This window comes from Protomyctophum bolini (genome assembly GCF_963924005.1).
Source record: "Protomyctophum bolini genome assembly, chromosome: 21".
NCBI classification, from domain to species: domain Eukaryota; kingdom Metazoa; phylum Chordata; class Actinopteri; order Myctophiformes; family Myctophidae; genus Protomyctophum; species Protomyctophum bolini.
Window position 1 is genome coordinate 90,769 of NC_137882.1, and position 26,175 is coordinate 116,943.

The 26,175-nt window shown below is 44.5% G+C and overlaps 1 protein-coding gene and 1 long non-coding RNA gene across 2 annotated transcripts; both read right to left on the bottom strand.

Moving 5' to 3' along the window:
- Positions 1 to 3,630: 3,630 nt before the first annotated feature.
- Positions 3,631 to 7,131, bottom strand: LOC308336795. Its single transcript, XR_013966188.1, has 3 exons — positions 6,914 to 7,131; positions 4,865 to 5,018; positions 3,631 to 3,817 (listed from the first exon to the last, which is right to left on the bottom strand). It is a non-coding gene; the product is annotated as an uncharacterized lncRNA (long non-coding RNA).
- Positions 7,132 to 10,341: 3,210 nt separating this feature from the next.
- LOC308336146 (retinol dehydrogenase 12-like) lies at positions 10,342 to 25,524 on the bottom strand. The gene is made up of 7 exons (XM_080793411.1): positions 25,423 to 25,524; positions 24,819 to 24,934; positions 16,381 to 16,536; positions 16,156 to 16,260; positions 13,190 to 13,399; positions 11,842 to 12,034; positions 10,342 to 10,452 (listed from the first exon to the last, which is right to left on the bottom strand). Exons 1-7 carry the CDS (start codon positions 25,431 to 25,433, stop codon positions 10,350 to 10,352), a joined length of 894 nt encoding a protein of 297 aa, XP_080649537.1. The 5' UTR covers positions 25,434 to 25,524; the 3' UTR covers positions 10,342 to 10,349.
- Positions 25,525 to 26,175: the final 651 nt, after the last annotated feature.

The following is a 26,175-nucleotide window of genomic DNA, read 5'->3' on the forward strand; positions in this document are numbered from 1 at the left end:
TAAGAGCAGTTATATTTAAGACAATAAGATCACATGTTAACACTTTCTTTCTTTCTTTCCTTTCTTTAAACTGCGTTGCGTGCGAGCTGTTGAAATCTGTGTCTCTGACTGCTCCGCTCGGCCGACAGTCCCCCCCCCCCCCCCAACGCAATTCTGTCTACCCAAAGTAGGCTAGGGGGGGGGGGGGGGGGGGCTGCGGGGAGCCCCCATGAGGATCAACAGGACTCTTCGGCTCTGCACGGCTGGTATGTACGAGGATACCGTTCGAGGATTATAATTATGATACGAAGGTAAATAAATATACCGATGTAAAGTGTGAGATAACGTTTTAGTTATATAATATATGTTTATGGATTATTTTAAATGAGTTGGTTATTTTTTTTACGAATGTATTATTTTAAATTAGTTAGTTAAACTAGTGTTATACATTCATATTCATAGTGGATGTCACCATGTTAATATCTGAAGCTTCTAGACTATTTAAAAGAGTTTTGAGAAGGAAACATGCTGCTGTTTGTCCCTAAAGATTTCTACTGGTTTAAAAAAGCATCCCTTGCAAAGTTAAGTCTCTCTGTTATTATTCAACGGCATTTCACCCTCAAAGGAAAACAGGGCACCGTTTTTATTTTATTTGACGATGAGTTTAGATTGTGAAAGACAGAGCTGAATCCGTTTTTATTCTACGGTCTGTGTCGCCCTCAAGTGGAGAAGACCAGTAACATGTCTAGAACATACATACATACATACAAACGTTGTGCCAAATCTTTGCTACTAGACCACCTATCCTAGGACATAGGATCACTCCGCAGCACGTTGTGAGCTTGTAGATCGGTTCATTTTTGTCTGTGTCAAGCTGTGCTTCATTTGATGCCGATTGCCTGCAGGGCACCGCTCTGCAGACCCGTCTATAGGCCGATGCTAACAAAAACAGAGAGATCTATGTTCTTTGAGCAGTATCGCCTTACCCTTTTCATATCAAGTTATATTATTTATTCAGCATATGAGCCACGGACCACCATTTGATGACGTTCAACCAGGCATAACAGGCAAACGATGAAAATGACAACTATTCTACTGTTCTACATGCTCTAATTGTGTAGACATCTTGTAAGTAATTCAGATGTTTAACAATAATGTAACTTTTCAACTAGCTGTTGAAAAATAAGAGATCTACAAGTTCATAGCGCGGCAGCGAGTGCAGCGCTACGAGCTTGCAGGTCTGTTATTTTTGAAAAATCGTGAAAATGTGGTGCAAATCTTTGAATAAATATATATTCTTTCAGAGCGAACATTTTTAACTCATACATTTGCTTCTGGGGAGGTCTCTGGAACAACATATTTTCAGATGGGGGTCGGTGGCCAAATAAACATAATTCTGGGGGTTGTCGACATGAAATATTGAGCACCACTGATAGAGAAACATGAGGTATTTGTTAAATTCAGGCCTAAATGGGTTAACTGAAAAGAAAAAAAAAGAAAACCTGACTATTATTCATAATAACTCACCACAACAGATTACTTAAAGTGCAAAGACAGGTGCTATACAAATACATTTTTATTATTATTATTATTATTAACAAAGATAATTGCGCTTCTAACGTTTTTGAGAAGAAAAAAAAAAAGAATCTGAATCAGATCTGTGCCACATCCAGACTGGAATCCGATTTGATTACATTAAGTCTAAACACCAACAAGTGGAATCCGATTTTTACAAATGCGACTTGAGCCACATTCAGAGGTGGCTTCAAGTCTGATTCAAATCTCATTGCAGATGCAGTGTGAACGGTCGGGGGAAAATATTTGACTGGATGTGACTGCAGTCTAAATGGGGCATTACTACATCTGTAGTCTTGTTTCTCTTGTCGTCTCCTTGATTTGATAAGCGAGAAACACCAACACACACTCACAAAGTGACCCAAGTGAAAAACCAATAAATATACTTCATATAAAATAAAATAAAGTGACCAAAGTGTTCCTGTGCCTCAATGTCAGAAATGTGAGAGTTCACCGGAGGTGGGAGGAGCATTAAATGCCAACCTGGCTGAAAACACAATCTCCTCCCCTCAGTGGTGTTGGTGATGGCTCACGGACACAGACGGCGGCTGCAGTTTCTCAGACGAGCGGTCTTTGCTCTCCGTGTCCAAAGCAGAGTCGATGTCCTGTGTTTAAGTTCAGGAGACTTAAGTTCAGGAGACTGCGGCCTTCTGGAATGGCATAGAAAGGAGAGGAGGGCATTTTGCATTTCTTCCACCATGTAGCAAACGCTGCATTCGTGGTCAGGAGGGCAGTTGTTTTACAGACGGGTAAAAGGGCAGAAACAAGACAAAGTAAAAAAGATGATTATGATGATAAGAGTGCCCCTCACTTCACACGGGTGTGCTTTTTTTATTCTTATCTGTGAGTGACAAGAAAAGTAGAAGAAAAACATGTCCTATTGAGTATTGTAGAGGGTGAAGGTGTGGTTTCTGTTAGAAGAACAATGTGTAAACTGTCCCATTAAAGAGTATTGTAGAGGGTGAAGGTGTGGTTTCTGTTAGAAGAACAATATGTAAACTGTCCCATTAAAGAGTATTGTAGAGGGTGAAGGTGTGGTTTCTGTTAGAAGAACAATATGTAAACTGTCCCATTAAACTTTAAGGTGTAGAGTAGAGTGTAGACTAGTGAACTGAACATGTTCTCTTTATATCAAGTACTTCATATGAAACTACTTCTCCCCAAATCCAAATGGATTTCATTTTCCATCCTGAATGGCAGTAACTAGCATACAATGAGAACTGAGAAGATCTCCACAAAGGTTTACTCATCATAACTGATTATAAAACTGTAACCATCAAAGCATGCACTCAACATATAATGGTTATGTGACCATGGCATGTGCATAATATAAAATCTTATAAGTTGTATCTGATATTGATTAATATGGGGGGTGGGTTCAATTAATCGATTATTAATCGGCAGAGCTGTCGACTATTCAATTTGGCTGATGGTCACTTTGTGGCATCCCCTTACAACAAGTGAGTAAGTGACTATCTCTCTTCTATATCTATCTCCTCAATTTCCACTGAGATTATGGGGTGAATGAATGTGGCCAGGCCCATCTTCTCTTTCTGTCATAGTGACATTGTCCTGCATCAGATCATGTCCAAATCAGGTTCTCCAATCTCCAGTAGCCTCTTCAGTTTTTTGAAGATTTGAGTGGTGATTTGAGTGGTGCAACCACTCCCTTACGGAGCTATGTGTGTGGCTGGCTGGGTCTGAGCACTATGTGTGTGGCTTGCTGGCTGGCTGGGTCTGAGCACTATGTGTGTGGCTGGCTGGGTCTGAGCACTATGTGTGTGGCTTGCTGGCTGACTGGCTCGGTCTGAGCATGCATAGATAGATAGATAGATAGATAGATAGATAGATAGATAGATAGATAGATAGATAGATAGATAGATAGATAGATATTATAGCAGTGACTGACTGAGACATCGAGCGTGCGTCCGAAACTGGTTGTGGCCCCCATCAAGTGACCTTTTGACCAATGCGGCCCTCGCCCCAAGTTGAGTTCGACACCCCTGCATTAAAGAGTATTGTAGAGGGTGAAGGTGTGGTTTCTGGGAGAAGAACAATGTGTAAACTGTCCCATTAAAGAGTATTGTAGAGGGTGAAGGTGTGGTTTCTGGGAGAAGAACAATATGTAAACTTGGCACCAGACCTGAAGTCCGCTCCCAGAGAGGCAGCCGTAGCATTCAGTTCACTCTGCATCTTGACTAGCTTCTTTCCCACACAGATCGCCACGCCAGCCAGCCAGGGCTCCAGCTTCCTTTTCCTGCACCTATTCATGACATTTAGAAATGAATACATTAAAATGTTTGTTTTTCATGGACCAACTCAGACAAAGGATTACTTTCATGTTTGACCCATTGAGTTACATAAGACCACAGCATGGTTTATACGATTATGTTCTGGGAACTGCAGCAAACAGACAAAATATTACATTTACAGGATTTGGCTTTGCCCTCCGCATACTGTGTGTACGAGAGGGGCTGGAAATAAAGTGAGTTTAATTTGATCTTTTTGAGCTGAGCCAGAGTGAATTAGTCATTGACCAGGTAGAGGTGTTGCTCAAGATGTGTGATGTTTTGGACATGATGACTAGAACGGTGACTTTCTAGTTATGATCTTCTTGTTAGGACCTTCTGGAAAATTAGATGATACATCTCAAGGGGTTTATCCTCTCAATAAAAAGCTACTCTCTCTCTAACGCAGGGGTAGACAACCTTAGGGTACCAACATTGGCACAGGGGAGATCACTGGCACACGGACACGTAAAATATATTTAAATAGATTAGGGGGCTCGGTAGTGCTGTCGCCTCACAGCTAGAAGGTCCTGGGTTCGATTCACGCTGGGGACGCTGGGGGCGTGTTCCCTCCTCCGACATCAGTGCCCATACACGAGGTGGGGTTGGCGAAAGGGCCTTTCTGTGTGGAGTTTGCATGTTCTCCCCGTGTCCCCTAGGGTAGGTACCCTCACATGTTCTCCCCGTGTCCCCTAGACAGATAATTAGATAATTGGCACTGGGTGAAAAAAGCTGGGTTGCAAAATCGTGGGATAAAGAAATATTTTTTTTAAAGAAGAAAAAAAAACAGAACAAAACAAAAAAGATTAGTCAATTAAGTGCCCTTACATCTGTATGGATATTAAATCCTGCAAATAATTCTACATTCATTCAAACTTTGAACTCTAACTTATAACTGTAGGCCATCTTTGAGAGTGTGTGTGTGTGTGTGTGTGTGTGTGTGTGTGTGTGTGTGTGTGTGTGTGTGTGTGTGTGTGTGTGCGTGCGTGCGTGTGCGTGCGTGTGTCTGTGTGTGTGTGTACCTCCAGCTCTGTGGTCTTGTTGAACTGGGGACTGGCGCTCAGAGCCTGCAGCGTGGCGGTTTCTGTTGGGCAGATCGCTCAGCGGAGTCTACACCTTCCCCCCGGCTTAGACGCTCTCTCTCTCTCTCTCTCTCTCCAGCAGTTCCAACGCATCCTAGAACAGAAAAGGGACATCCTAGTATCCTACGCATTAACCCATTTTGACCTGAGGCCGATTAAAAAAAAGAAAATCTGTCAGTGGTGCTCAAACTATTTCATGTCAAGGACCCCAAGAATATATACGTAACATTTTGAGTAATACTGCAATTGCACTGCAATTTAAATAACTGACTCACACACACTCACACACACACACACACACACACACGAACAGAGTGCAAAACATACTCTCTCCCCATGCCTTCGGCCTGGTGGAGATCATTACAAAGAGAGACACTTAACACTAGAAGGTCTGAGAGGTCATTTTGACCGTTTTCTTTCAACAATAACAGACTACTGATAAGGAAGGAGTAAAGGCCTATTCATAGTCTGGTGAGGTGACCACCGGAGCTGTAATAACGTGGAGCGGTGGCGAGTAAAAACAGAGAGAAGGGCTGGGGCTCAGAGCGGTGGTTTGCTCTTCACTGCGGCTCTGTGACGTCATGTTGTAGTTCGGTGGTCACCTCAGTGACGTCATGTTGTAGTTCGGTGGTCACCTCAGTGACGTCATGTTGTAGTTCGGTGGTCACCTCAGTGACGTCATGTTGTAGTTCGGTGGTCACCTCACCACCGAAAATATTAGACTATGAATAACGCTTAACTTATTTAGGTAATGACGTGTCAATTGGGCGACTTATCTTTTCACAGAGCACTTCCTGAATGAATATGCAATTATAATTAATAATTATATGCAATAATTCATTAACAATCTATAAAATGGTGTGGGGAAATAATTGCTATCTTAATGAAATCATCTCTGATAAAAAGTAGGCCTAAGTAGATTTTGTTTTTTTGAAAATATACATTTCAATAATGTATTTACTATTTAGTCATGATTTGTGATATGCTGCAATTTGTAGTTATATTTGTACTTTACTTTACTACTTTCAAATTAAAAAACTCTTACTTGAAGTTACTTCTACTCCACTACATCTCAGAGGCAAATATTGTACTTTTACTCCAGTACAATTATTTGAAAACATTAGTTACTTTGTATATTTTGAATATTACTACAAAACGTACATAAACCACTTCAGCCCTAAATACAATTATGCCAAAGCAAGTGTCAAAATATAGTTAAAAAAAACCCAGTTGAAAATGGAGAAAGTATATACAGTTGGAGGGTACAGCAGCATTTTGTAAACATGTCCCATTGCATGGTTATATGTGTTAACATATACAGGGTATAAAGCTTTTGTTTAAACAAATAGCAAGTATTTGCCGTCACTTTTAGACAAATAGCAGCATTTTCATCAAGACTATATAGTATACAAAAATAAATCACACTTCCTTATATACATTTCAATGTAGCAGATCTACAAGCTCACAAAGTGTTGCATTGTGAGCTTGTAGATCTGCTGTTTTCAAAGTATTTTTTATATTTGAAAACTTGAAATGAGACATTCTGCATAATGAGTATAACCTACTTTTACTTATTGGTACTTTAAGTACATTTTATTAATTTTGTACTTTTACTCAAATGTGAATAATTGTATCCACCACTGCCGGGCGAGGTCACGTGTACTGGCCATATATGGAGTGTGTCTTGAGTGTACAGGGTTTGATGAGGGACCAGGTAGGGGGGCCCTTAATTTGCCTGTTGAGAACGCTTTCAATGGGATGGGTTCGAAGGGCCAGGTTTGATTTATTGATTGGTTGATGCATTTATTAACAGATTGGAGAATCACAGTACATTTAAAGCACAACTCAATACAAAACCTGGTAACTGTGGACGACAACATAAAGCATTACACTGATTTACAATAGGGCCAACTTATTTAAACATGTGCAATTCAATGAGAATCATTAACAGAGTAGTTAACATGTGTAATTAAATCATAATTTGAGTACCTGGTGATTTCAGAGCTGGATTGAAGACAGAAACATCCGCAGATGGAGATTAATTTCTCCTAAAAGTTCCATCTCTGTCCTCACATGTAGCCTCAGTCTGACACCATGACACTAGGATGTATCAAAACGTTAATAAAGTCATATTTATGATCATATATTCATTAAACAGCTTCGTTAACGTTAACACACAGCCGCCATCTTTGACATTATAGGAAAACATCCGGTGTGCAGCCGTTAAAAAGTCTGGAACAAAAACTTGAATTAACAGATCAGTTCCGTCTCTAACCGTTCCTACGCCACTGTGTGCTTTTGTCTACATGTTTGGAGTAATGAAACAAACATAATGTTTTAGAACGTTTTTAAACCCATAAACATGTATTATCGTTACTATTATTGTTATTATTGTTATATAGAATAAAATGATGTTTTAGAACGTATTTAAAACCCATAAACATTACTATCGTTAATATTATTGTTATTTTTATTCTTATTCTCGGCACTCATCAACCATTAATTTAAATGTATATTCTGCAATTCTCCACTGACACCACAAGATGGCAGAAAAGCCTAGATTTGGCTTATTTTTTTGCAAATGAGTCTTAAAATGAGAGCACATCATGTAAATTATATCACAGACCACAGACTATCTGAGCAGTCTTTGAATGGACACTTAACAGTTAACACCAATAATAATAATAATAATAGTTATATCCTTGGTGTGTCAATCTGTCTCAAACTAACAGCAGAAATATGTTCAAGATGAAATGTATGGGAATGTTTGACTATAACGAAACAGCAGTTTCTCAGTTATATAAGTTTACAAGGATAATCACAGCTTCATATAAGCTGTGATTATCTGTGATTATGATTAAACACTTTGAGATGTATTTCAATTCAGTGGTTCCCAAACCTTTTCATGTCGAGGACCCCCACTGGACACTAATTAGCCAGCGGACCCCCATTTGAAGAGATAATTAGTCCCCGGACCCACTTTGGGAACCACTGTTTAAAATAATGCACTTAATAAAATATATTTATTCAGTGATTTAGTTAATGGACCCTTCGCTGAAGCCCACCCCGTGGACCCCCATTTGAAGAGACATGCCAGGGACCCCCATTTGAAGAGATATGCCAGGGACCCCCATTTGAAGAGATATGCCAGGGACCCCCATTTGAAGAGATATGCCAGGGACCCCCATTTGAAGAGATATGCCAGGGACCCCCATTTGAAGAGATATGCCAGGGACCCCCATTTGAAGAGATATGCCAGGGACCCCCATTTGAAGAGACATGCCAGGGACCCCCATTTGAAGAGAGACATCACATCACATCAGGGTCATTACATTAAATCATGACATCAGGGTCATTACATTAAATCATGACATCAGGGTCATTACATTAAATCATGACATCAGGGTCATTACATTAAATCATGACATCAGGGTCATTACATTAAATCAGGGTCATAGCAGCTTGCATAAATGCTTTTCTGATTTTAATGCATGGATTATAAGAAAAGCTAAACTAAGCAGTTTGACAAGATTACATTATTTTCATATGATCATGCATTGCAATAATTATAGAAGAAAGATGCTAAGAAGCATTGTATGTAAACATTGTTTTAGGTAGACCATCGCTTTGTCAACAGCTTTTAGCACGGTGCTTTGGGGAACACGGGACGTATCTAACTATCTATGACTGTGTTTGTGCTTTAGACTAAATACATACTATCTATATCCATCCATCTATGGTTCAGTCCCATACATGTCTGTCTGCCTGCCTGCATGCCTGCCTGCCTGCCTGCCTGCCTGCCTGCCTGCCTGCCTGCCTGCGTGCCTGCCTGCCTGCGTGCCTGCATGCCTGCCTGCATGCCTGCCTGCGTGCCTGCCTGCCTGCCTGCATGCCTGCCTGCCTGCCTGCCTGCCTGCATGCCTGCCTGCGTGCCTGCCTGCCTGCCTGCCTGCCTGCCTGCCTGCCTGCCTGCCTGCCTGCCTGCCTGCCTGCCTGCCTGCCTGCCTGCCTGCCTGCCTGCCTGCCTCCCTGCCTGCATGCCTGCATGCCTGTCTGTCTGTCGATCTGCCTGCCTGCCTGCCTGCCTGCTCACTAATGTTCATGATTTAATAGAAACTTATATTTTCTCTATTCAGTCTGTCTCAAAGGAGGGCTGTGGGCAGTTCAGAAACCAGTCTGTGTCTCATAGGAGGGCTGTGGGTTCAGAAACCAGTCTGGTGAGATCAGACACAGACTGGTTTCTGAACTGCCCACAGCCCTCCTATGAGACACAGACTGGTTTCTGAACTGCCCACAGCCCTCCAATGAGACACAGACTGGTTTCTAAACTGCCCACAGCCCTCCTATGAGACACACACTGGTTTCTGAACTGCCCACAGCCCTCCAATGAGACACAGACTGGTTTCTGAACTGCCCACAGCCCTCCTATGAGACACACACTGGTTTCTGAACTGCCCACAGCCCTCCAATGAGACACAGACTGGTTTCTGAACTGCCCACAGCCCTCCTATGAGACACAGACTGGTTTCTGAACTGCCCACAGCCCTCCTATGAGACACAGACTGGTTTCTAAACTGCCCACAGCCCTCCTATGAGACACACACTGGTTTCTGAACCTCCCACAGCCCTCTTATGAGACACAGACTGGTTTCTGAACTGCCCACAGCCCTCCTATGAGACACAGACTGGTTTCTGAACCTCCCACAGCCCTCCAATGAGACACAGACTGGTTTCTGAACTGCCCACAGCCCTCCTATGAGACACAGACTGGTTTCTGAACTGCCCACAGCCCTCCTATGAGACACAGACTGGTTTCTGAACCTCCCACAGCCCTCCTATGAGACACAGACTGGTTTCTGAACCTCCCACAGCCGTTCTATGAGACACAGACTGAGTAGAAAGAGGTTGTGGAATTTTATCATGAACATTATTGAGGACCAATTCAATTATATGTTAAGGAATTGTATCAACAACATCAACATCAACATAATAATAATACATTAATAATAATAATAATAATAATAATAAGCAGGCTTGCAGATTAAGCCAGAGGGGTTTAGTTCCATACAGCTGTGTAACCTGTACTGTACTGTACTGTACTGTACTGTACTGTACTGTATAGGTTTAGTTCCATACAGCTGTGTAACCTGTACTGTACTGTACTGTACTGTACTGTACTGTACTGTACTGTACTGTACTGTACTGTACTGTACTGTACTGTATAGGTTTAGTTCCATACAGCTGTGTAACCTCGGCTACAACTGTATTTCTGAGTATAAATAAAGGTGATGATGATGATGATCCCAGGTGACTGTACTGTACTGTACTGTATAGGTTTAGTTCCATACAGCTGAGCTGTGTTTTAGTCCCTGGTGATGTCCAGCGTGTCACAGCTGATCTCCATATAAGGGGTGTGACAGATGGGTCAGTTCCAGGTGATGTCCAGCATGTCACAGCTGATCTCCCACAGCTTCTCGGCCAAGTCATCGTCGGAAGCGTCCCTGGAACAGCGTGCTGGAGCACAGTCACTGTTGACACACAGAAATAAGAGTGTGTGTGTGTGTGTGTGTGTGTGTGTGTGTGTGTGTGTGTGTGTGTGCTTGTGTGTGCTTGTGTGTGTGTGTGTGTGTGTGTGTGTGTGTGTGTGTGTGTGTGTGTGCTTGTGTGCGCGCGAGCATGCATGCGTGTGTGCGTGCACAGTCAAGCATTATATGAATTCACAATTTTGTCCACAATTCCATGCTGTATTGACGTTGGTTCCATTAGGAGACTTACTTACTTACTCCTCTTCGTCCCCAATGGGACATAAGGCTTCATTAGGAGACTTACTTACTCCTCTTCGTCCCCAATGGGACATAAGGCTTCATTAGGAGACTTACTTACTCCTCTTCGTCTCCAACTGGACATAAGGCTTCATTAGGAGACTTACTTACTCCTCTTCGTCCCCAATGGGACATAAGGCTTCATTAGGAGAGATAACGTTGATCAAAATAACAATTCTCTAATTGTTCTTGTAAATTAATTAATACAGATGTTTAACAATAATTAAACTCTTGGTAGAGGGTCCATTTTGTTTCATTTTACGCTCTCAAGAGTTAAAGAGGGTCCATTGGGTTTACGAGCTCTCCATCGTTAAGCTGCAGGGGACCACTTAGAACCTCCTCAAGGACCACTGGTGGTCCTCGGAGCAGCAGTGGTACCTGAAGTAGTCAGTGAAGGATCAACCCCTCTCAAGGCCCGGCTGGGTTCTGTACCTATAGTCTCGTACCGGGCCCTGCAAGCTGCGGGCCCTGCATGGAGCTTAAGCTCCACTAAATTCCATTGTTAATCCTGGCATGGAAGTAGTACTGTGTTCCTCCAGGACTAAGAATACACTAGAAGTTGCGAACGCAGTGAGCACTTACTATGAGACCTAGCAGATCATGTCTGTCTGTGTGTGTGTGTCCGTGTGTCCGTGTGTCCCCCCTTTGTGCCCATATATGGAGCTGAGTGATTTGTTTGTGATTGATGCAACACACTCCATATTTGGACGTATAGCTGCTTTGGGGACTCCTTATATGGTTATGGCTAAGTAAAAAACTTAACTTAAAAATAACTTAACTTAAAAAAATAATAACTTAAAAATAAATCTTTAAAAAACCCAAATATGTACGAGCTGCGTTCGCTTCCCGCGTTTGCGCGTCTTACTGGTAGTAGTAGTAATAGTATTGGTAGTAGTAGTAGTAATAGTACTAGTAGTAGTAGTAGTAATAGTATTGGTAGTAGTAGTAATAGTACTAGTAGTAGTAGTAGTAATAGTACTAGTAGTAGTAGTAGTAATAGTATTGGTAGTAGTAGTAGTAATAGTACTAGTAGTAGTAGTAGTAATAGTATTGGTAGTAGTAGTAGTAATAGTACTAGTAGTAGTATTAACATACCTGAAGTATCCTCCACTGAGCTCCTCCAGACCAGGCTCCACGGTGCAGTAGATGGTGGTCTGAGCTCCCTCCACGGTGGTCTTAGTGAAGACCCTGAAGATCTTCACGGCCACCTGGATGCACTGGTGTTGATGTCTCCATAGATCTGACTGGACCACGCCGGGATGGAGGGAGAACACACTGACCCCAGAACCTATGAAACACATCAGAACATTATGACTGCACCACAGGGCCTATGGAACACAACACATTATGACTGCACCACAGGGCCTATGGAACACAACACATTATGACTGCACCACAGGGCCTATGGAACACAACACATTATGACTGCACCACAGGGCCTATGGAACACAACACATTATGACTGCACCACAGGGCCTATGGAACACAACACATTATGACTGCACCACAGGGCCTATGGAACACAACACATTATGACTGCACCACATGGACCAATAACCATAACACATTTAAATTGACGATTGCTGTGAGCCCACACAACACTTTCAAAATAGTGACCCAGGGTTAGAATAGTGACCCAGGGTGCCCAATGCTATCTTTGTCATTATTTTAATGTTTTATGAAAATCACATAAAGACGTCCTGGGCACCGCATACGGTAATTCCCAGGACGCCTGTGAACGTCTTGGGCACAAAATGTGTTGCTATTACATTTTTAATTGTGTTTGTGGCATTGAACATTGGAATGCATGAAAAATAAAATACATTTCTGTTTGCGAACGCAGTGAGCACTAACTATGAGACCTAGCAGATCATGTCTGTCTGTCTGTCTGTCCCGCTTTTGTGCCCATATATGGAGCTGAGTGATTTGTTTGTGATTGATGCAACACACTCCATATTTGGACGTATAGCTGCTTTGGGGACTCCTTATATGGTTATGGCTGAGTCATGGTGACATGAGTACTACACACTTCTCACTAATTCGTAATTTATTCTAATTGTTATTGCAATTTACGATCTGCGTTCGCTTCCCGCGTTTGCGCGTCTTACTTGTTGCGAACACAGTGAGCACTAACTATGAGACCTAGCAGATCATGTCTGTCTGTCTGTCTGTCTGTCTGTCTGTCTGTCTGTTACGTCACCATGACTCAGCCATAACCATATAAGGAGTCCCCAAAGCAGCTATACGTCCAAAACCCAAATATGTACGAGCTGCGTTCGCTTCCCGCGTTTGCGCGTCTTACTTGTTATATACTATACCAGTAAGACGCGCAAACGCGGGAAGCGAACGCAGCTCGTACATATTTTGGATCTGCTAGGTCTCATAGGTGCTCACTGCGCAATCATTGCGTCTGTCTGTCTGTCTGTCTGTCTGTCTGTCTCACCCTCTAGTCTCTTGGCCAGTGAGCGAGCAGACAGGACGTTGCACAGCTTGCTCTGTCCGTAGGCCTTGATGGGGTCGTAGCTGCGTTGGCTGTTGATGTCGTCCAGACGTAGTCCGGCCCAGGTGTGAGCGACGGACGACACCACCACGATGCGAGACGGAGACGAACGCTTCAGCACCTCCAGGAGGAGGTAGGTCAACAGGAAGTGGCCTAAACAGGAAGTCATAGGGGTGTTGAGCTCATAGAACAACAAAAGCGTTATAGGTGAAGGAGCGCTCTACTCAGGGAGTCAAGTTGAGTCTCTGTAGCTGATGGGTGTTGAGCCCATAGACATGTATAAAGGCTAGATGTCCCAGTGCACTGTGGGATGTGTAGTTCTATGTACAGTACTCTACCAGCCCATAGACATGTATAAAGGCTAGATGGCCCCAGTGCACTGTGGGATGTGTAGTTATATGTACTCTACCAGCCCATAGACATGTATAAAGGCTAGATGGCCCCAGTGCACTGTGGGATGTGTAGTTCTATGTACTCTACCAGCCCATAGACATGTATAAAGGCTAGATGGCCCCAGTGCACTGTGGGATGTGTAGTTCTATGTACTCTACCAGCCCATAGACATGTATAAAGGCTAGATGGCCCCAGTGCACTGTGGGATGTGTAGTTCTATGTACTCTACCAGCCCATAGACATGTATAAAGGCTAGATGGCCCCAGTGCACTGTGGGATGTGTAGTTCTATGTACTCTACCAGCCCATAGACATGTATAAAGGCTAGATGGCCCCAGTGCACTGTGGGATGTGTAGTTCTATGTACTCTACCAGCCCATAGACATGTATAAAGGCTAGATGGCCCCAGTGCACTGTGGGATGTGTAGTTCTATGTACTCTACCAGCCCATAGACATGTATAAAGGCTAGATGGCCCCAGTGCACTGTGGGATGTGTAGTTCTATGTACTCTACCAGCCCATAGACATGTATAAAGGCTAGATGGCCCCAGTGCACTGCATGTGGGATGTGTAGTTCTATGTACAGTACTCTACCAGCCCATAGACATGTATAAAGGCTAGATGGCCCCAGTGCACTGTGGGATGTGTAGTTCTATGTACAGTACTCTACCAGCCCATAGACATGTATAAAGGCTAGATGGCCCCAGTGCACTGTGGGATGTGTAGTTATATGTACTCTACCAGCCCATAGACATGTATAAAGGCTAGATGGCCCCAGTGCACTGTGGGATGTGTAGTTCTATGTACTCTACCAGCCCATAGACATGTATAAAGGCTAGATGGCCCCAGTGCACTGTGGGATGTGTAGTTCTATGTACTCTACCAGCCCATAGACATGTATAAAGGCTAGATGGCCCCAGTGCACTGTGGGATGTGTAGTTCTATGTACTCTACCAGCCCATAGACATGTATAAAGGCTAGATGGCCCCAGTGCACTGTGGGATGTGTAGTTCTATGTACTCTACCAGCCCATAGACATGTATAAAGGCTAGATGGCCCCAGTGCACTGTGGGATGTGTAGTTCTATGTACTCTACCAGCCCATAGACATGTATAAAGGCTAGATGGCCCCAGTGCACTGTGGGATGTGTAGTTCTATGTACTCTACCAGCCCATAGACATGTATAAAGGCTAGATGGCCCCAGTGCACTGTGGGATGTGTAGTTCTATGTACTCTACCAGCCCATAGACATGTATAAAGGCTAGATGGCCCCAGTGCACTGTGGGATGTGTAGTTCTATGTACAGTACTCTACCAGCCCATAGACATGTATAAAGGCTAGATGGCCCCAGTGCACTGTGGGATGTGTAGTTCTATGTACTCTACCAGCCCATAGACATGTATAAAGGCTAGATGGCCCCAGTGCACTGTGGGATGTGTAGTTCTATGTACTCTACCAGCCCATAGACATGTATAAAGGCTAGATGGCTCAAGGCAGAGTCTCTGACGGAGTTCACCCGGCGGACTTTTTTTTTTACAAACGGGTTGATTTATTACAAACTCATTTATGACTCAGGACACTTATTTGCTTTTTATATGAACGTCATATAGAAGCATATATATATGCGGATGTCTCTGACGTTTATAACAAACCAAACCGTTTAAAAAGTACATGCCCCATAGACACAATGTTATGGTTATTTAAAAGTACATGCCCCATAGACACAATGTTATGGTTATTTAAAAGTACATGCCCCATAGACACAATGTTATGGTTATTTAAAAGTACATGCCCCATAGACACAATGTTATGGTTATTTAAAAGTACATGCCCCATAGACACAATGTTATGGTTATTTAAAAGTACATGCCCCATAGACACAATGTTATGGTTATTTAAAAGTACATGCCCCATAGACACAATGTTATGGTTATTTAAAAGTACATGCCCCATAGACACAATGTTATGGTTATTTAAAAGTACATGCCCCATAGACACAATGTTATGGTTATTTAAAAGTACATAAAAAGGCTATAAAAGGCTATAAAAGGCTATAGTTCCAGACTCTATAGCATTCCTTACTCAGCTCATGGGGCTATAGTTCAGACTCTATAACATTCCTTACTCAGCTCATGGGGCTATAGTTCAGACTCTATAACATTCCTTACTCAGCTCATGGGGCTATAGTTCAGACTCTATAACATTCCTTACTCAGCTCATGGGGCTATAGTTCAGACTCTATAGCATTCCTTACTCAGCTCATGGGGCTATAGTTCAGACTCTATAACATTCCTTACTCAGCTCATGGGGCTATAGTTCCAGACTCTATAGCATTCAGAGATTGTGGAATAGTTGTCTGGCTACGCGAGACTACTGACTGACTGACGATAAGTTAGATAAATAAACAAACTCAAACTATATGGTCGTCTTACCGAGGTGATTGACTCCATCACACCATATATGGTCGTCTTACCCTGCAGGTGATTGACTCCATCACACCATATATGGTCGTCTTACCGAGGTGATTGACTCCTAACTGCATCTCGAAGCCGTCCACAGTCTTGGAGTGAGGACACATCATGATGCCTGCGTTGTTGATCAACACGTGCACCTGTTTCTCCTCTGTAACGCGCACACACACACACACACACACACACACACACACACACACACACACACACACACACACACACACTGAAGACTCTTATAGATTATCTACTGAAGACTCTATAGATTATCTACCTCTGATGATGAGCTCGCTGAAGGCTCTTATAGAGCGAGTGTCGGACAGGTCCAGCTTCCTAACGAGCAGGTTCTCGTTTCCTGTGTCCTCTGCGATGACCTTCCTTGCTTCCTCTGCCCTCTCCAAGTCTCTGCAGGCCATGATGATGCGAGCTCCTGGAAATATTGTTATTGTTATTGTTATTATACGAGCACCTGGAAATATAATCAAAAACTATAAGCTTGATTAAAAAGCGTCCCTTTCTTTAATTGCGTTATTTTTCTCTGTTATTAATTGGTCAAAATGAATCAGTTAAAGTTCCAGCCCGAGTGGACGTGCGTGCGTGCGTGCGTGCGTGTATGTCTGAAGCAATTGGATTGACCATGTTATGTAATACTGCATGGTATGGCTTCACGTGTCGTTATTAATAATAAAAAATAATAATATTAATAATAATAAGCACATTAGTGTTTGAATGTCCACTTCAAAGTGAAGAGGTCGGACATTGCCATGTTGCTCCAATTCAACATGTACTCAGTGACACAGTCCCATATTTCATATTCCATCCTAATTGGCTAACATTGGCTTTCTCCCCCTCTCCCTCCCCCCCCCCCTCTCCCTCCCCCCCCCCCCCCTCTCTCTCCCTCCCCCCCTCTCTCTCCCTCCCCCCCCTCTCTCTCTCTTCCCCCCCCCCCCTCTCTCTCTGACTGGTGAGAAACGGCTAGAACTATGGAGGGCAAACATGCTGCCTTCCATAGTTCTAGCCGCATCTCACCCGCTCCCCCCCCCCCCCCCCTCCCACACACACACACACACACACACACACACACACACACACACACACACACACACACACACAATAGCTTCTATGTGAAGTAATTATGGGAGATGGGGAGCAAAGCGCTGCTGTACTCATCAAAGTGTCTTTGTCTCCAATGAGGGGGAAGCTCCCTGTAACAGCCAATCACATCACACCATCCCTCTGCAGTGTCCCAGCCAATCACATCAGGGGAAGTGTTATGTTCCCCTCTACGACGCCCCACATGGTCCCCACATGGTCCCAGCCAGACAGACATGGTCCCCACATGGTCCCAGCTCCATCACATGGTCCCCACATGGTCCCCACATGGTCCCCACATGGTCCCCACATGGTCCCAGCCATACAGACACGGTCCCCACATGGTCCCAGCTCCATCACATGGTCCCCACATGGTCCCCACATGGTCCCAGCCATACAGACATGGTCCCCACATGGTCCCCACATGGTCCCAGCCAGACAGACATGGTCCCCACATGGTCCCAGCTCCATCACATGGTCCCCACATGGTCCCCACATGGTCCCAGCCATACAGACATGGTCCCCACATGGTCCCCACATGGTCCCAGCCAGACAGACATGGTCCCCACATGGTCCCAGCTCCATCACATGGTCCCCACATGGTCCCCACATGGTCCCAGCCATACAGACATGGTCCCCACATGGTCCCAGCTCCATCACATGAACCCCACATGGTCTCCACATGGTCCCAGCCAGACAGACATGGTCCCAGCTCCATCACATGAACCCCACATGGTCTCCACATGGTCCCAGCCAGACAGACATGGTCCCAGCTCCATCACATGAACCCCACATGGTCCCAGCCAGACAGACATGGTCCCAGCTCCATCACATGGTCCCCACATGGTCCCAGCTCCATCACATGGTCCCCACATGGTCCCAGCCATAAAGACATGAAACCGACAGGGTTCTGAGGCCTGTCCACAGCCTCAGATCCTCAATTAGGCCCTCCTAGTTCCTCCCTCAACCCACCTTGACACCCGGGGGGATCGAACTAGCAATAGCTGCTGCTATAGTTGCTTTAGCAGCCCAGGCACCTCCGCTAGCTCTCATCAGCTAGCTCACCTCCGCTAGCTCTCATCCGCTAGCTCTCATCCGCGGCCATGTTTCCATCAGAGTTTGGAAGCACTTGTTTTCAGTAAAGCAACGTCCTGCTGCCTCCTGCATTATGTGCTAATTATAATATAATAGCTTCTATGTGCAGTAATGATGGGAGACGGGGAGCAAAGTGCTGCTGTACTCATCAAAGAGGTGCTGTACTCATCAAAGTGCTGCTGTACTCATCAAAGAGGTGCTGTACTCATCAAAGTGGTGCTGTACTCATCAAAGTGCTGCTGGACTCATCAAAGTGCTGCTGGACTCATCAAAGTGCTGCTGGACTCATCAAAGTGCTGCTGTACTCATCAAAGTGCTGCTGTACTCATCAAAGTGCTGCTGGACTCATCAAAGTGCTGCTGGACTCATCAAAGTGGTGCTGTACTCATCAAAGTGGTGCTGTACTCATCAAAGTGGTGCTGTACTCATCAAAGTGGTGCTGTACTCATCAAAGTGGTGCTGGACTCATCAAAGTGCTGCTGTACTCATCAAAGTGCTGCTGTACTCATCAAAGTGCTGCTGGACTCATCAAAGTGGTGCTGTACTCATCAAAGTGGTGCTGGACTCATCAAAGTGGTGCTGTACTCATCAAAGTGGTGCTGTACTCATCAAAGTGGTGCTGGACTCATCAAAGTGCTGCTGGACTCATCAAAGCGCTGCTGGACTCATCAAAGCGCTGCTGTACTCATCAAAGCGCTGCTGGACTCATCAAAGCGCTGCTGGACTCATCAAAGCGCTGCTGGACTCATCAAAGAGGTGCTGTACTCATCAAAGTGCTGCTGGACTCATCAAAGCGCTGCTGGACTCATTAAGTCATGGTGCCGGCACACGGGAGAAAACTGCCAATATTTTATTAGGACAATAATTAGGTAATTAAGACAAAAATGAATCCAACGTTTCGGCGGTTAAGCCTTCATCAGGGAAACCAGAGAGCACAGGATGCTCATGATGTTTTCATGTTGTTCATGATTGATGTTTTTAACCATCTGTAAAGCCCTTTGTAACTGTTTGTGCGCGTGCGTGCGTGCATGCGTGCATGCGCACGTGCGTACGTGTGTGTGTGTGTGTGTGTGTGTGTGTGTGTGTGTGTGTGCGCGTGCGTGCGTGCGTGCGTGCGTGTTCCTGTTCCTGTTCCATGTCTGGCAGTGGTGTAAAGTACTGTACTCAAGTACAACTGTGAGATATTTGTATTTCAGTATCTTCAATTTCCAATACTTTTACTTTTGGTTGGAAATATATATATATATATATATATATTGTACTCGAGTACTTTCCAACCACTGCTGTTGTAAAATGAAGTCAACTGGTTTAGTGAAGGTGTCAGGTGGAACGGATCACTGGAACGGATCACTGGAACGGATCACACGCTTTAAGCCTAAGCCTCATTTACGGTGGAATGGAGTCGTCGCTTTAATTTACTTTACTTCATTTTATTTTGACGGATCAGAGTATATTAATGAACATTTCATTAAAAATGTAGAGTAACTAAATACACCAGATTATAGGGTTAGGGTTAGAGATGCTAATTTCCATCCATAGGCCCTTTTTAGGATGGAATTAAACTTTAACATTAAACTAAAGACATGAGGAAAAGCATTACAGAAACATAGTCTGTTAGTCTATGTTTAAACTAACAACAACACATGAGGAACAGTGTTACAGAAACATAGTCTGTTAGTCTATGTTTACACTGTAACAACAGAGAGGAACAGTGTTACAGAAACAGTTCATTTCAAACACAGTAAAAAGAGAACATAAGAGTTGAGAGAAATGAGAAAAGATTAAAACGAATTACTAGTGTATAGACTATACTGTGTTGTGGACTGAGAGTCATAATTATGTGATCACAAGACGCTCGTTTAAACATAATCCTCATTTAGCCAGCAGTACAATGGTGGCAGCGCCTCCCATAAGCCTCCCTTCTGGCTCCAGAACTATGGAATGAACTTCCCACTGCAATGATTACTAACTGACTGACTAGTTAACATCAGAACTGACTGACTAGTTAACATCAGAACTAGCTAACAGGCTAGTTAACATCAGAACTAACTGACTGTCATGACTGACTAGTTAACATCAGAACTAACTGACAGGCTAGTTAACATCAGAACTAACTGACTGACTAGTTAACATCAGAACTAACTGACAGGCTAGTTACTAAATTATGAAAGTAACTTGTTACTAGTTAAAAATATATATCTTTTCCAATTCAGACACATTGTTTTCAAGGAAACAATATTCCCTAATGTAATGTCACTGGTCCAGTTGTGGTTTGTTTTAAGCTCTAAAAAGCAGGAATAGAACCCTTATGCCAATAGTAGCCTACAATACCCAAAATCACAGACAATATCCTACTATTAATGTGCCACGTCTCTGCGTGTGTGTTTGTGTGTGTGTGTGTGTGCGCGTGCGTGCGTGCGTGTGTGTGTGTGTGTGTGTGTGTGTGTGTGTGTGTGTGTGCGCGGTTGTACTGCACGCAACTCATTTCACCCAACGACTTCAAATTTGACACGTGTTCCACACCCCCACAGGGAGTGCAGTATCGAGTCGGTCGGACCCACGGTTCTCCAGAACCACCACAAAAGGCTCTGGTCAGGCTCTGCCAGTGGGCCTAATGAGCTAAAGTCCCCTCACCTGTGCAATTCCCAGCCTCTGCCTCAGCCAATTGATTGTGAGTCTCTCTCTGACGCCCTGTGGAAGCCCTCTGGTGATATTCTCACTCCCGAGAGACAGAGAGAGACTCGCTGTAAGCACTGGACCAGGGCTGCGGAAGGGACTTCCACAGGGCGTCAGAGAAGGACTCGCTGTAAGCACTGGACCAGGACCACTGGACCAGGACCACTGGACCAGGGCTGGGGAAGGGACTTACACAGGGCGTCAGAGAGAGAGACTCGCTGTAAGCACTGGACCAGGACCACTGGACCAGGACCACTGGACCAGGGTTATTAAAACGGTGCCAACGGGTATTATTATTAGGTTCCAAAGTTCCATCGTTCTCAAGCAGGTACAGGTCTAGTGTACAGTAGACCGGTGGTACAGGTCTAGTGTACAGTAGACCGGTGGTACAGGTCTAGTGTACAGTAGACCTGTGGTACAGGTCTAGTGTACAGTAGACCTGGTGGTACAGGTCTAGTGTACAGTAGACCGGTGGTACAGGTCTAGTGTACAGTAGACCGGTGGTACAGGTCTAGTGTACAGTAGACCTGGTGGTACAGGTCTAGTGTACAGTAGACCTGTGGTACAGGTCTAGTGTACAGTAGACCTGTGGTACAGGTCTAGTGTACAGTAGACCTGTGGTACAGGTCTAGTGTACAGTAGACCTGGTGGTACAGGTCTAGTGTACAGTAGACCGGTGGTACAGGTCTAGTGTACAGTAGACCTGTGGTACAGGTCTAGTGTACAGTAGACCTGTGGTACAGGTCTAGTGTACAGTAGACCTGTGGTACAGGTCTAGTGTACAGTAGACCGGTGGTACAGGTCTAGTGTACAGTAGACCTGTGGTACAGGTCTAGTGTACAGTAGACCGGTGGTACAGGTCTAGTGTACAGTAGACCTGTGGTACAGGTCTAGTGTACAGTAGACCGGTGACTGACGGGCACGTACAGGTCTAGTCCAGTCTAATGATATGGATATAATACTGATGCCCTGCCCATGCACAGACAGGCCTAACGTAATTTGGGCTATTTTGTTATCATTTTGGGGTACCCAGGCCCCTAAAAAGAGAGGCCGGCAGGCAGGCAGGCAGGCAGGCAGGCAGGCAGGCAGAGACTAGTCTCTGCCCATGGTGCATTTGTGCTGAATGACTGCAGCCACTAGTAGTGCACTGATGCAGTTTTACAGCAACATATTTATTGGGGGTATTTTGTTTTCATTTTGGTGTAATTTTGGGGTACCCAGGCCCCTAAAAAGAGAGGGAGGCAGGCAGTCGCTGTCCATGGTCCTGAATGAATGAATGCAGCCACTAGTAGGCAATAGTGCACTAATTACCCTATGTTGACCAATCATCTTCATTATGATGACGTTATGCCCTGTGGAAGCCACTTTCTCTTGTGGAATGTGTTTCACTATGGGAGTAATTTACATGACAGACCCCACCCTGTCAATTTACATGACAGACTCCACCCTGTCAGTTTATACATGACAGACTCCACCCTGTCAGTGTATACATGACAGACTCCACCCTGTCAGTTTACATGACAGACTCCACCCTGTCAGTTTATACATGACAGACCCCACCCTGTCAGTTTATACATGACAGACTCCACCCTGTCAGTTTACATGACAGACCCCACCCTGTCAGTTTACATGACAGACTCCACCCTGTCAGTTTACATGACAGACTCCACCCTGTCAGTTTATACATGACAGACTCCACCCTGTCAGTTTACATGACAGACCCCACCCTGTCAGTTTACATGACAGACTCCACCCTGTCAGTTTACATGACAGACTCCACCCTGTCAGTTTATACATGACAGACTCCACCCTGTCAGTTTATACATGACAGACTCCACCCTGTCAGTTTACATGACAGACTCCACCCTGTCAGTTTATACATGACAGACTCCACCCTGTCAGTTTATACATGACAGACCCCACCCTGTCAGTTTATACATGACAGACCCCACCCTGTCAGTTTATACATGACAGACCCCACCCTGTCAGTTTACATGACAGACCCCACCCTGTCAGTTTATACATGACAGACCCCACCCTGTCAGTTTATACATGACAGACTCCACCCTGTCAGTTTATACATGACAGACCCCACCCTGTCAGTTTATACATGACAGACCCCACCCTGTCAGTTTACATGACAGACTCCACCCTGTCAGTTTATACATGACAGACTCCACCCTGTCAGTTTATACATGACAGACTCCACCCTGTCAGTTTATACATGACAGACCCCACCCTGTCAGTTTACATGACAGACCCCACCCTGTCAGTTTATACATGACAGACCCCACCCTGTCAGTTTATACATGACAGACTCCACCCTGTCAGTTTATACATGACAGACCCCACCCTGTCAGTTTATACATGACAGACTCCACCCTGTCAGTTTACATGACAGACTCCACCCTGTCAGTTTATACATGACAGACTCCACCCTGTCAGTTTACATGACAGACTCCACCCTGTCAGTTTATACATGACAGACTCCACCCTGTCAGTTTACATGACAGACTCCACCCTGTCAGTTTACATGACAGACTCCACCCTGTCAGTTTATACATGACAGACTCCACCCTGTCAGTTTATACATGACAGACTCCACCCTGTCAGTTTATACATGACAGACCCCACCCTGTCAGTTTACATGACAGACCCCACCCTGTCAGTTTACATGACAGACTCCACCCTGTCAGTTTATACATGACAGACCCCACCCTGTCAGTTTATACATGACAGACCCCACCCTGTCAGTTTATACATGACAGACTCCACCCTGTCAGTTTATACATGACAGACCCCACCCTGTCAGTTTACATGACAGACTCCACCCTGTCAGTTTACATGACAGACTCCACCCTGTCAGTTTATACATGACAGACCCCACCCTGTCAGTTTACATGACAGACTCCACCCTGTCAGTATACATGACAGACCCCACCCTGTCAGTTTACATGACAGACTCCACCCTGTCAGTTTATACATGACAGACTCCACCCTGTCAGTTTATACATGACAGACTCCACCCTGTCAGTTTATACATGACAGACTCCACCCTGTCAGTTTATACATGACAGACCCCACCCTGTCAGTTTATACATGACAGACTCCACCCTGTCAGTTTATACATGACAGACTCCACCCTGTCAGTTTATACATGACAGACTCCACCCTGTCAGTTTACATGACAGACTCCACCCTGTCAGTTTATACATGACAGACTCCACCCTGTCAGTTTATACATGACAGACTCCACACTGGCAGGAGAAGGAGACGGTTATTCTGGATTACATTACGTAACGTAGATTACATATTTTGGATTACATTACGTAACGTGGGTACAGTAACTACTACCTCACCCATTGAAAACACAGTAACTATAATGGCGTTACTGAATGAGAAAATGTAAAGAGTTACGTTAAAAGTCACAGCAAAAAGTCGTTTTGTTATGTAAAGCGTAACGTAATGTAAGGGCATTAGTTCCAACAGTGATTACATTGTATTGTTCTTGCTTACTGTAAGTGGCTGTGGATAAATGCCTATAGTAAGTCTGCTTTACAGCTGGCGGTCGCTTACCGCCCAGAATCCCCAAAACCAAACGGGGCTTACAGTAAGCCTTACAGTAATCCTTTTAACCTGTGGGCTGTGAGAATACCCAAATGCATGGCCCCCAAATAATTGATAATAATATTCTAACGATATCATAAAATCGAGACCAATGTAAGCTACCCCTAAGCATAACCCCTAAGCATAACCCCTAACCATAACCCCTAGGCATAACCCCTAACCTCTCCTAGCGAGGTCTCTAGTGGTCTCCTTGTATAACACTTTAGGAGTTAGGAGTCTTACCTCTCCTAGCGAGGTCTCTGGTCGTCTCCTTGCCGATCCCAGTGTTTGCTCCTGTTATGACGACCGTTTTACCGTCCAGCCTCTCGTCACACGACCAGCGGTGGCAGCACACACTCCTTATGGACATATACATTACACAATATACATTATAATATATATGGAGTATGGACATAAAATACACATTATAACACACTCCTAATATGGACATAAAATACACATTATAACACACTCCTAATATGGACATAAAATACACATTATAACACACTCCTTATATGGACATACAATACATATTACACACACTAATATGGACGCATGCACGCACAGACCAGATCCTGACAGGTCAGAATGACCAGGTCCTGACAGGTCAGATCTAAACACTGTCCTGACCTGTCTGTCTAGGTCAGAATGACCTTTGACACAATCTAAATGTCTCAAGAGAAAAGCAGGGAGACACAAAACTACAGTTATATTGCAAATTATTGTGTCAGTCTATACTGTAGAATACTATGTGTACCATAATGTATGGAAAAGTAACATCAACTAATATAAATGAAACCTTAAATAATAATAATAATAATAATTAGTTTATATAAGTTAACCTTACCTGCAATACATTGTGCTGATAATCCACCTTAATTAGTTATATAATAGGTTATTATTATATAAGTTATTATATAATGATTATATAAGTTATTGTTGTTCCTTCAGGAACAACTGAACAAACATTCTCTCCCAGATTCACAACACTTTTCCTTTTTTTCTTCACTTCTGCTTATCCCCGCCCACTTCTGCTCATCCCCGCCCACTTCTGCTCATCCCCTCCCACTTCTGGTCCAACTAACAGCTATGGGACTCCATGCACCACAGGCAACAGCACCACCCACAGTACAAACTGTGTAATTACAGGCCACTTGTGGGTGTGGGTCTGTTCTTTAAATCAGTGGTTCTCACCAGTGGTCCTTGAGGGGGTTCCAGGTGGTGCGGGGACCACCAGTGGTCCTTCAGGGGGTTCCAGGTGGTCCGGGGACCACCAGTGGTCCTTCAGGGCGTTCCAGGTGGTCCGGGGACCACCAGTGGTCCTAGAGGGGGTTCCAGGTGGTCCAGGGACCACCAGGGGTTTCCAGGTGGTCCGAAGATCACCAGTGGTCCTTCAGGGGGTTCCAGGTGGTCCGGGGACCACCAGTGGTCCTTCAGGGGGATCCAGGTGGTCCGGGGACCACCAGTGGTCCTTCAGGGGGTTCCAGGTGGTCCAAGGATGACCGGGACCGTGCATGTTTACGTGCGTGCCTAAGAGACGAAGCAGTGAAAGGTCCTGAAAGATACATAACGTCAGTCTTACCCAATACCCAATCTTTCT

Excerpts from the sequence above, each read along its gene's own strand:
- LOC308336146 (XM_080793411.1), bottom strand. Across the intron at positions 12,035-13,189 it reads ACTGGCCAAGAGACTAGAGG|GTTCTGGGGTCAGTGTGTTC; the intron begins GTGAGACAGACA and ends TGTGTTTCATAG. Across the intron at positions 10,453-11,841 it reads CTCAGTGGAGGATACTTCAG|TGACTGTGCTCCAGCACGCT; the intron begins GTATGTTAATAC and ends GTGTGTCAACAG.